We start from the raw sequence: 12,611 nt of genomic DNA, 5'->3' as shown, positions 1-12,611 counted from the left end.
TTAATTCTTTTGAAAGTTTAGTTTAGTTTAGTTTAGTTTAGTTATATTAACGTCCCTTTTAAAGCAACACTAGGGCTATTTTGGGACGGACTTCGCAATTTTGAACCTCGGTCAGATGACGAGGACGACACCTGACCCTCCTCCCCTCTCCACACCAGCGGGAGAACGTTTGGTCATGACGAATTTAACGTGCAACAGACCCCCTTACACGACGGTTCTTCGGTAGAATTGGGACACGAACCTGAAACCCTCCCGTTCCGAAGCCGAGATCTTATCACCAAGCCACCGCGGCCCTACTTTTGAAAGATCATGGAGCCCCTAAATGCGCCATCAATAATAAATTGCCCTCCACCACCCTCTGTCTTTGAGACATAATGCAAAATGAAACTTTGACAGTCCCTCCAACATCAACAATGGGCCGATTTCGTTCATTTTATTTGCCAATTAATTTCGTCATTTGGCAAGCATAACTAACGAGTCAGAATGTTCTGTTTATATTGTGTAAGTATATTTATCTTATTATGATAAGATGAAACATATCAAAAGATTGACCTAAACTATATTAAAAATTAATAAGGTGAGCGAAAAAATGGTCACTGAAGGTGGCTAGATATAATAAAAAATAATGAATTAATTTCCTGCATAATATTTTTGTTTGTTTTATGACAGTGATATTTCAAAAACGCATTTTCTAATCCTATATATATATTTACTACGATGAATTAAAAAGGAGTTAATTTTATTTCCATTTTTTCCAGGTCTTCCTTGTGTTATTTTATCGGAATACAAATCAGTGTTTTGGCGCCACCAGAAAGGCAAACCGGACACCTATCTGGCGACCATCGAAGCCATCTATTATTTTCTGAGAGAACTGGACAACCTCATGAACCCTGGTGTACATTACTCGGGAAAATACGACAACTTGTTGTTTCTCTTCAAATATTTTTACATGAAATTAAGATGTATTTATGACATTTCCAGTGCAGAAAAATAGCCATTATTTATTTCTCATTAAAGCATTATATTTTGATGCGTAGATGTTTTCTTTGACTTAACCACTTTTCAATTAACAAATATATTTTGTTTAATTTTGTGCCTTATCAATCCGAACAATGTACGGTTACATAAGAATATTCCAACGCATGCACACTGGCAACATAAGTTTTGCTAAACAAGCTATGACTTTTTTTTTTTTTTGTCGTCATGGTTAAGTATTTACTTACAAGTATCTGTGTCATTGTATGAAGGAAAAAAACGGGACGCTATCTATCTATGCTAGCTATCTTGATGTAGAGTGGAATTCTTGAAGAGTAAGATGCTAGTTTAGGGTACCTTGTCATCTAACCGCAATTCAAAATCCTACTAATATTATATATATATTTAGATATATGAGCATAATTTTTTTAAGTAGAAGGCAGTTTCGAAAACAGTAAAAAGACTTTGAATTTTTTAAGTTCGCCTTATTGTATCCCCGAAGGTACGAATTATGAACAAGCAGAAGCAAAGAGCACAACACAACTCAGAGCGACACAAAACGAAATGAGGAAAAGCTAATGAAAATTTTATCCCTTTGAATATATACTGTGATATTTTAATAGGGATTTCTAACACGTGTCAATCACAAGTAAGGGAAACAGGGATCTTTTAGTGGAATCTGTTTATATCAGTCACACCTGTTTATATATACCTTGTCATCTGTTTATAAGTGAAATCTGTATATAATCAATATTCTATCCCTTCACTCGGAGGGTGGGAACGTGTCGGTTTTTAGCCGATTCAGCGATTTTAGGACTCGTGTTGAATTAATTAAATAGAAAAAGTGGAATGGGATTAGGAAATAAGAGAAGATTTTAGAATGAAGTTAATATGAGCTAAATTAAGCTAAAAATTAGGAAATTAATTAAATTAAAATTAAATTTTGAAATATTATATAATTTCGAATTCCGCTGAATAACTTTTATATTTTCATATCATCATATTAATCGAAAAAACAAGGCAATACGGTGTGCAATCTAATCAAGATATATAATAATACTATGCTTTAACACCTGCAATTCAATAACTCGCGTATAATTCAAAATACCACTTACTAGAGTCAAAGGGAGAACTAGTAATTTCACTGATGATATTAACTGCTGCTGATTATTAGAAGCTGAAAAATTTCAGTAAGACAAGCAAGCAACCTACTACTAAACATATTATATATGTATATATATTTCAAAATCAATGTGTTTTAAATTTGTCTGTGTGTAACGCAATCCAACAATCCTCACAATGCTATATGTCTGATGCTGTAAATAAGGCTGTATATTTGATATGAAGATGAACTTCCGGATTAAATACCTGATTTGTTCCTCATATCGATGGGGTGGATGGAACATTGCCAGTGGTCTTGGGGCGGAGATAAGTTAATCAAGCTAATGAAGCACGAATTCGTAATGTAGCCTCCAGAAGCGGGGGATTCGGCGCTTCTGTTGCATCAAGCGCGTTCATTTTATCAGTCATTCTAAATCTTTGTATTGAGAAGGCTCGTTCTAAAGAGAACAGCAGGTGAAATATGATAGTATGTCATTTTGATAATGAAGAAATTATGAATCCGTCATTTCATTGTTAGAAATGAAATATAAAATAATTTGTCTCGGAAAAAATGTAATACTTAAAAATGCCAACTAAGATTAAAATGAATGCCTAATATCATTTTGACTATCTCGAACAATATTAACCCTTTGACAACACATTTATTTAAAAAGACTTATTAACAAACTGGTGAATGAATGGTGGTGAAATACTTTTTCATTTACAGCAAAATTCAGTAGTAAATTAAAGAGAAAAAAAATGCATATTTACAAATTCCCAATTTACTTGAATTTCAAAATTATTTTTAAATATTGGAGCATTTCATACAGCGCTCTTCCCAATTACTTGCGTGCAAAGAAAATTACAATTGCGGCATTGCAGTTTGGCGCAGAAAATCAAAAGTGTTGGTCAAATTTCATTACAATTTATTTCAAATTCTATTGTTTCTCAAAAAAATATCATTTCTAAAAAATGCCTTATTATTTTCAATTTTATAATTGACAGTATATCTAAAAATAATAATATATAAGTCCAAATATACAAAAATTTTGCTCAGAACATTGCCGGTCACCTCAAAATAATATCAAAGAGTGTTCAAAGAGGTCGCTAGCATGAAAATCTTTTTGCGATTTCCAATCATTAGGAGCATTGATTGCCACTTACTAATTTCAGTTAATTCCAATTAATATTTCTATTTATCGAATGTTGTTAAATAAAAAATATATTCTGAATTAAACACGGCTGATTTTTATTAAATTTATCCTTAATAAAAAATTGAATTTCGTTTTACAGCAAGAAAATAGTAATAACTTCGGGTATATGACTCCACCCATTTTTTTTAATAGTTTAACTAATGTTTTCCTCCTTGATTGCGAATAAATCACGAAAGCTTTATTTGAAACTTTTGACATTCAACTTTTAAAAATTAATGTGTGACCCCCGGTTAAATTTAAGTTAAAAGAAAATATTCCGAGGCAAAGAAACAGCATTCGCCGGAAGCCTGTTTGCATTATTTCGGAAAGGAAATTACAACAGAAACACATCCATTGTTTGGCATTTATAAAGCACATACCCATTGAATACATCTTGCAAAGTGCAGTTTCAAAGATTTTATAAATGATGCTTACAATACGCATTACAAACAATAAGGTAAATCACCCAAAAATTCTTAGTTGCAGGATTGGAAGCATCACTTGATGAATCCGTCAACGGTGAACGACACAAGAGTTGATTAGTTTGAACGAAGCATTAAAGGAAAAACTTTCAAAGTATGGCGAAAGACATGAAAAGGTTGTTTTCCCAACAAGACATGTTCGTTTGTATGTTACCAGATAAATGAAAGAAATTTCATTTCTCTGGGGTGTATTACCCCACCCGCCGTATTCCCCAGATGTTGCTCCTTCAGATTACTATTTGTCCTGCTCCATGCCGAGTCCCTTTTCTGAAGAAAGGTTCAGTTCCCAGTGAGATATCGAAAATTGATTTGATAACTGAAATGAATCTAAGCAAAAATCAAAACTTTTTTTCTTCTCAAGACACATTTATTTCCCTTGAAGATGGACAAATGCTGTAATTTCTGAAGGGAAATGTTTTGAATAAATCCATCTCTAATTTTTATTTTAAAAAAAATCACGTCTTTTTTTTAATTTTAAAAAAGAATAGAATCATAAAAAAAAGAATTGAATCATATTTATACTTCTAATAACTTTAAAATGCTTGGTTATGAAGAAAAAAGAAATCGAATTCTGGTTATTTTTTTTAAGTAGAATCTCTTTTTTATTGAATACATAAAGGAACAAAGATGCTTCAACTGTTTTCTGTGTGGAGTGTATTGGCTGACTTCTTGAATCGGAACAACTCTTCAACTCTTTCTTTTTATTACTCGAAACACTTCAAAAGAAATAGGATCTCTTAACAAAATGATGAACAACTTCTATTTATGAAAGTTCTTGAAGTACAGAATTGTTACATTGATGATCGATAACTCTTTGATTTCTCATTATTTGAAGTATAATTTTATGTTGCTTAAAGTACATTCTGATGACAATTCATTCGTAGTTCTTAGTAGCTCTATTGAATGAGCAGAATTTTATGGAACTTAATGGCATTTTTTTCTGAATAGATTTTTAAAAAAATGTTTCTAAAGTTTTTTAAAGCATCAAAGCGCCTATAAAATTATCAGAATGGATTTAAAAGAGACAGATGCACAATAGTGCAAATTATAAGTGGCTAACGTATAAGTAAATGCTTTCCATTTTGGAAAATTTTCTTCACATTCATTTCAAATTAATGAGGCTTTATGACAAATATTGAAGTAGTGGGAACGATTTTGTTTTAAAAATATTTGTCTTTAAAATTTAACCCATATTTTCAAGTACAATCTGCTTTGTGAATTTTCTCTCGTCGTATTACACTTAATATTAAAAAAAATGCGTAAATTACTGTTTATATGAGAGGCTCTTTCTAGATTATTTTATTGATTTTTATACAAAATAAACTATCATTGATCTTAAAAATTAAACTTTCTTCAATGAAAGAGCTGATATTTAAAATTATTTTAAAATCAATAATACAGTGATGACATCTCATTTTTAATTGCGTCACATCTGAAAATTCTAGCAAATTCCGTAAATAGATCCATGTTGTTTACTTTTGATACAAAGATGACAAACGCATAACTTATTAGAATTCTCCCACTTTGGATAGGCAGGAGTGTTTCCATAACAATTAGTTTATTTATCCAATTTTGCTCTGCCGCGGCGTTTGAGCAGCTGGACTCGTGCCTTCCAACTCACTGTTGTTGCGTCTGTATTCTCGAAATTCCTGCGTCATCGGACATCTGCTCTCTCTTCTCATAAATTATTTAGAGAATTGCGGTGTTCAAATGATGATAAGGAATACTGTCATTCCTTTTTGTTTATTAAATGGCTTTTTTAAGACTTTCTTTCAAGTGAATCATCACTTTTGAAGCGGAATCGTTTCAATGCCATGAAGTAATAAGCGAGCATATTTCTTTGAAACGTGTGCGCGGGATTATCAAGTGGAATGGGAAAAAAATGTCTATAGAAAAATGCTTTTTACGGTCGAATTAAGCTTACAGTAGTTACAAAACTAGGAATGAGATATTCGTTGTGTAGAAACTACCACATATTTGTCTTTTTTCTTAACGTGGTATGAGTTACTTTGGAAAAAATTAACCAGATCGACACACAGACAGTGAGAATTTCATATTCAGTAGCCGCTTTTTATATTCAGATTTTGTGGATTACAAATATTAATGTACAAATAAATTTACAAATAGTGTAAACAATTTTGCTACAATAAATATTTTTTTAATTTTTTAAAAAGTTACCAACTTGTATACTGTTGTAAATGTTGTTTAAAAGTCCTTGTATATTGTTTTTTAATTGCAAATATGATTTCCATCTTTAAACGTCATCTCAGGTTTCTTAGAAATTAATACTTTCACGTCCGCATGTCTCGTAAAAATTTATTCGCTTGGCGCCGGCAGCACTTATTAAGATTGTTTCGCTTGTCGCCTGTAGTTTTTGAAGTTATAAGGAGATTATAAAATGATAAGTTTTATTAGCTATACTTTACATACGATACCACTGTGGTTCGCCGACCGTTGATCGATACTTTATGCACGACACCACTGCGGTGTCGCTGGACAGCATTGTGTTAAGAAACTGTAGCTTAAATAATTTTAAAATGCTTCAACTTAACCTTTTTTCGTCCCTAATGGGCATATGAAGTCCAGGAGATCAGACTTCATTCCCTACTAGGTAATTAAATCCGACTTTTACTCGGGTTAGAACTTTTTAGATAGAACTTTTTTACATGGGATTTAAAATTTTAATCATGCAAAAGTCTGCTCGAAAAGTTTATCCTGTCGATACTGCTACGTTCAGTGGTGGCGGGGTGGTCGGCTGTACGCAAAAACAAGAAGGCTCGAAAAGTTTAAAATGTAACATTGTGTTCTCAAACCTATTTAAAAGCTGCATTTTCATAACAATAGTACTGTAAATTATTCTATCTTATCGTCCATCCCTAAGGCTTTCAGGAAGGTTTTTAAAATGCTAAACCAGTTCTTATCTTTTGCATTTCAGATTAATGGCATTTCCCGTCTCAGAGCTATAAAAACTCTTGCCATTAATTAGATGTTTCTTTTTACGATTTGATTTTAACGTACAGCTGTGCGCCGAACAAATAAAATAGTCACGCTCTTTAGTTATATAAAGTTTTATCTTAAAATGTTAATCTAATATTTTCGTTAATAAAAGTTATATGAAGATTACAATGAAAGACACTTTTAATGTTTTTTTGAATGCCTACTATTAATTAAAATCTACTCCTAATTAGATATGTTTCGCACTAAATGATTCAAACCCCAAAATCAAACTCACGTGGGTCTAAGTTTTCATTTCGTTAAGCATTCGTTAACTTCGTATCTTATATCGTTTTATGCATTGTTTTATCACTATTGTGGCAATCCCCTGTCGCATCTTTAAGTTTATATACCACATATCCCTATGAAAATCATTTAAACCATGTAAGACTAGCCTGTAAATTATTTTTCTGAATCATCCAATGGATGCAAAATATTTTAAAATTAGACTTCATCAGTAACATAAGAACTAAGGTATATGATTACGTTTCTGGATTAGATAGTTTTGTGGGGGGAAATGTTATAAAATACTGCTATTTTTCAATTTTTTCTTAATACAAATTGTAAAATGTCCAAAGGGAAAAAATGTATGACTTAAAAATTGCAGTTTTTTTCTAAGTTTTTTGAAAATTGCAAGAAATATGCTTTTTTTTTTTTTTTTTTTTTTTTTTTTTTGGCTAAAGACAAGTAAAGTAAAACACTTTCTAATTTAGAAGTTTTTCAAATGATTTGTTCAAAATCACACAAATATATTTTCCAGTTCTAAGAAATAAGTTATATTTTCTATCCAATATTTAAATATTGGGGTTCGACTTATAAATAATAAATAATTATCATTTTTTCCACTTTATGAAGCATATTTCTGTTGAATAGAGTTTATAAATGCTTAATACAGCAAGAAAATCACTCATTGATTTACTATATAAATCATGAATATTTATATATTTATATTTTATTTTTAATACATACTTTAGATAATTAGCATTATTTAAATGTTTAAAGAAAAACAAGCATTTTATCTATTAATTTCGCATGAACTGAAAATTATTAGTGATCCTTTACGATATTTTTTAATTATAAAAAATTCCTATACAATCATTTGTAACAAACATATGTCTAAGAATTTACAATTTAAAATTCCTATTGGGAATTTTCTTGAAAAATAATTTTTCAAAATACACTAGGCTTCAAATAATTTCTATGTTTCTAAATATAAAATAATCATTTTCATGGAATTCTCGCAACGCACTTGATTTTAAATAAATTGGGGAAAAAAACATATGCGAACTTTTACCAAGTCTGATTCTGTGATCAAAAATAAAGATTATGCTTGGAATTGTAATTTTGGAAGTAATTATTTGATCCGGGTTTAAAGAAGAAAGATGTAAAATGGATGCATGCTGTCTACTTGAAAGATCATTACTTGAGAGTTCGTGGCATTTCAAAATACCACGAATTTCCGAAATGATTGTTAACATTTAGCAATATTTCTTTCTCTGCAATTCAGTACAAATCTTTCAAAACATGTAGATATTTTAGGATATTTCGAACAAAAAATTAATTTTTAATGACGACTATAAATTGTTATTCTTTTCTTTATTTAAAGGTTTGCTTTGCTTTGAATTTTCAAGTAAAATCTATCAATGGAATATCAAGTGAAAAAAAAAACAATATAAGAATTTCTGTAGTTGTAACGTTCCTACAATAACAGTACATAGTCAACGAATTCGAGTTTAAACAAATCATGACTTTTGTTTTTTAGCGAATTTTGAAGGAAAAATCATAAAGAATTCGAAAGCTGAATTTCCCATCTTCCAAGCTATTTTTAATTTAAAATAACAAGTTCTACCATTATTTTTTCATCCACATATAACGTATGGAATATATTTTCTAAGAAATATTTTAGTAACTTCAATCATTTTTTTTTAAGAAAACAAACCTAAATTAAATATGGTGAGATATTTTACAACTTAAATTAATATATGTATTGCTTTAACAAAAATGACTTGGTCTCTAACTTTCTGACAGCATATTATCATTAATTTGATAGCTGAATTGATGAATATTTTAAAGAAAATTAACTAAAATAAATATTAATTTTTTCATTATTAATACATAAATCAGCGAAAGTTTTGATTATAAAGTAATACTTTTTAGTGTTAATTTAGAATAAGAAAAATCATTCAATTTTTGATTTCATGATTCGGAAGGACGTAATTGTTAAAATTTAAAATTCATATTTGTTAAATAAATATTCCTGTAATTGAATGGGCTTGATTAGATTTTAAAAAAAATGCAAAACTATTTTGTTAAGGAACTCAAACATTCTACTCCAAAACTCTCTTAGTATTCAACATTTACTAAAAAGAGACCCTGTGATTTATTAAAGTTATCTTCTGAATCCATATTGGCCTGAAAGTTTGCTGCTCAAAATAATGGTTTCTTTTTATCTTAGATACCTCCTGCATTTTCTGTGTAGACAAATATTATCGGGCTCAACATTTGAATTGAATATGGTGTTCGAGTAGTAATAATCTAAATATCTTATCCATCTTTCTTAAATTAATTCATTGACACATTTCTGCCCATCCTTTTTTACTCTATCACATACGCACTATAGCAAAAGATTGATCTTAGTAATCTTTATATCAAATTATGATAATCGCAATGGTTAAATATTTGAATTCGAGATTTTGACATTTTGCCAGACTCAAGATTTTCCCGAGACGGGAATTTTATGGAATTTTTATATCGCTCTGCCTGGGAGCACAATTCCAGAATACTTTAAGCTAGAAGAATGAAATTTGATGGTCTGTCTTTGCCAAAAATTCGTATATTTTTATCAAACTTTGAACGAAATCTATTTAGATGAAATTTGTCAGTCCGAGTGCAGGTGAACATGGAAACAACAAAACGTAAATAACTACAGGGATAACATTTTTACACAGTTTTACCAAGCGTATATTTGTATCAAATTTTAAAACAAATTCTATGATAGTTTTGCCTTTTGTCAATCTGTATAAACGCGTGCATAAAACTAAAAAACATTAGATAAATAAATGAAATTTGGTACAAGATCTATACTGTAGAGCTATGTCAAATTTTGGTTTTTATCGGTAAACAACATATAATGGCACGATCAGATCTTTATTAAATGCAAATTTATTTTTCTGTACATTTAATTAATCTTCGATTATTCGAGAACATTTGTTAGAAGTGAGATAAGTTACAGTTTCGTCGCTTGTTGGCCATATATTCGCCTATCGTTAATACGCTTATCAAACGAATCATGTTTCATTTGAGAAATATTTCTTTTTTGTAGAATTACAATTTAAAATTTTATATATTTCCACATTTGGCACGTATCGCTTGAAATATTATAGTTTTACGGTAGGAATGTTGAACATATTTCTTAGATATTTGAATTAATGGGAAGTTCAAAGAACTTTTTCCACCTCAGAAAGAGGCTAAAAATGACTGGTAATAGACCTGCGCCACCCGGGTACTTTTTTTTTACCTCCTCAAGGCAATATTTCATTTTACTTTTCTCTTCTATTTATTAATTTATTAGATGTATGTTTTAGTTGCTTCCCTATCATTCTGGATATAATCTATTTATTAGTTCTTGTGCCATCCAACTTGGAGCTTATTTTTCATTAAGTTTTTACTTTCACATTAACTACCTATTTATTATTTGTAGTACCAACTCTTAAATGTTTAATCTGCCTCTATGGATTTATAAACAAAGATCCATAAACATATCCACATAAAATTCACGTGTTGACTTATAAACTATTTATAGAAATTTTTTTCGGGTTATCATCCTGTCTGTGTATTTTCCCATATTTTTTTTAAAAGTTCTTAATTACCTCATCATTAGCTTTAAATAATCGCCCTTATCAATATTTTCAGTTTGCTTTTTAGAGGGTTAAACAAGTCCCAAAATTTTAGAATGCTTACCATAATTGTATGCACTCACTAGGCTCCCAAACGACCAGATAATGCTATAAAAATTACGATCAAAACAATCAAGGTTGAAATATTCCATACAGAAATATATTAAAGTCAATTTAAACAAAATATAAAATATATCAAATAAACAATATATCAAAGTAAGCATCACTAATATCACTAAATCAAATAACCTGTCAAAATCTATTTGTTTACTCGATACATATAAATTTTATAATTGTAAATAAAATTTCTTAGAGGCAATTAAAATGAGTAAATTGCAAACCGTATCATAAATCAAAGTCTTATATTACCATGATATTCAAAATTGAAAGAATAAATAAGGAAAAAAACTGAAAAAATTCACAAAAGCAATAAAAATTCTTAATAAATTAAAGAACACAATACCTGCTTCCTCAATTTCTTCTGATATCCGTAAAAAAATTTCTTCAAATCTTTATACTTAAATTCTTATTATTCTCATTCTTTATCTTGTGTTTACTTAAAATTTAAAAGTAAACACATGAAAGTTTTCAGTTCAGAACTGTTACAGGTGTTCTGAATCCTTGTTGTTCCGCAGAAATCTAATGCTCCATTCACCAAGAACTGATAAATGTTTTTGGAGATTTAATATGGCGGTTTCCTGCAAATAGGTGGGCGTTTCATGCTACAAGAAGTCTACAACACATAAATCATTGGACGTGGTAATATAATACCTGGAAAGGGCTGTATTGATGTATCGTAAAAGCTTTTACATAGTTGTATAAGAGAATTCATAAGTTCATAACTTCACTTAAAATGATGAATGATTTGCCCCCATATTTGAGTGACAGCAAAAGTCCTCATTCAGTGCAGAATTTAATGCGAATAGAACACGCCTTTATTTATTTTGCATCTCCTTGTTTTAAATTGTTGTGCGTCATGTGGACCACCTGTGATTCCCACCTACTATCTAATTAGATATTCTCTTCTCTACTACTATTAAGAGATAGTAAAGAAGTATGCATCTTGTTAGATAGTGATCCGAATCACGGGAATAATACATGGCAACCAACGTGCTAAGAATCGTAAGTTATACTGTTTCAATACAAAGTTGTCTCATATCTTGCTGGATACTCAACTTTAATTGACAGATTGAAACTGACTTCGACATCTTCGGAGCCCTCTCAAGTAAACTTAAAAACTACCTAGAAGTATCAGTAGTTGACGTTCATTTTTATTCAATCGATTGATCATTTTTTAACAAAACGAGTAAACGATATCTTCTTGATATATTTCACAATATTTTTATTTTTGCCCCGAAAGTTGAAGTTCCAAAAGCCCCAATTAGACATAGAAAAATTATTTTTAATTTTGAATAAGAGTCCGAATTCTTTAAAAAACGAATTCTTTTAAACTTGTATTCTTTTTCATAAGATTTTATTAAAGTTAATTATAATATTTCATATTAAATATATATCTTGTTTTTATTTTTGAATGAGAGTCCGAATTCTTTAAAAAACGAATTCTTTTAAATTTGTATTCTTTTTCATAAGATTTTATTTAAGTTAATTATAATATTTCATATTAAATATATATCTTGTTTTTATTAGTTAATAGCAGTTTCAACTGGCAATTTTCGAACATTTATGGTCAGCGTCTTTTAAAGCTTACATCTTGTGGGAAATGCACAATAACTATCAGACGCCTGCATACTTTTGTCCAATTTCCTTTTCCAGAAACCAGAATTAAGATTTATGAATATAAAGATGATACCAATTCCTTAAATTTTTTAATACAAATTGCTGCATTATACGTAAATACTTTTATCACAGCTTGTATTTAGTATGACCTCTTTTTTGGAGATAGAAAAAATAATATTTTGCTAATTATATAATTTTTTAGAACAAATTGTGCATTTGTTTTTAAAAGTATC

The 12,611-nt window shown here is 29.7% G+C and overlaps 1 protein-coding gene across 1 annotated transcript in view; it reads left to right on the top strand.

Moving 5' to 3' along the window:
- LOC129981410 (tRNA-uridine aminocarboxypropyltransferase 1-like) overlaps nucleotides 1-1,033 on the top strand; it is an 87,370-nt gene extending 86,337 nt beyond the window's left edge. The window contains exon 5 of the mRNA XM_056092244.1: nucleotides 759-1,033. Within this exon, the coding sequence (XP_055948219.1) occupies nucleotides 759-994 (236 nt within the window). The 3' untranslated portion in view covers nucleotides 995-1,033. The remainder of the gene's footprint in view (nucleotides 1-758) is intronic.
- Nucleotides 1,034-12,611: the final 11,578 nt, after the last annotated feature.

This window comes from Argiope bruennichi, chromosome 8, assembly GCF_947563725.1.
Source record: "Argiope bruennichi chromosome 8, qqArgBrue1.1, whole genome shotgun sequence".
Taxonomy (NCBI): domain Eukaryota; kingdom Metazoa; phylum Arthropoda; class Arachnida; order Araneae; family Araneidae; genus Argiope; species Argiope bruennichi.
The sequence above is the reverse complement of the archived record's forward strand: the minus strand, read 5'-3'. Positions and strand labels throughout refer to the sequence as shown.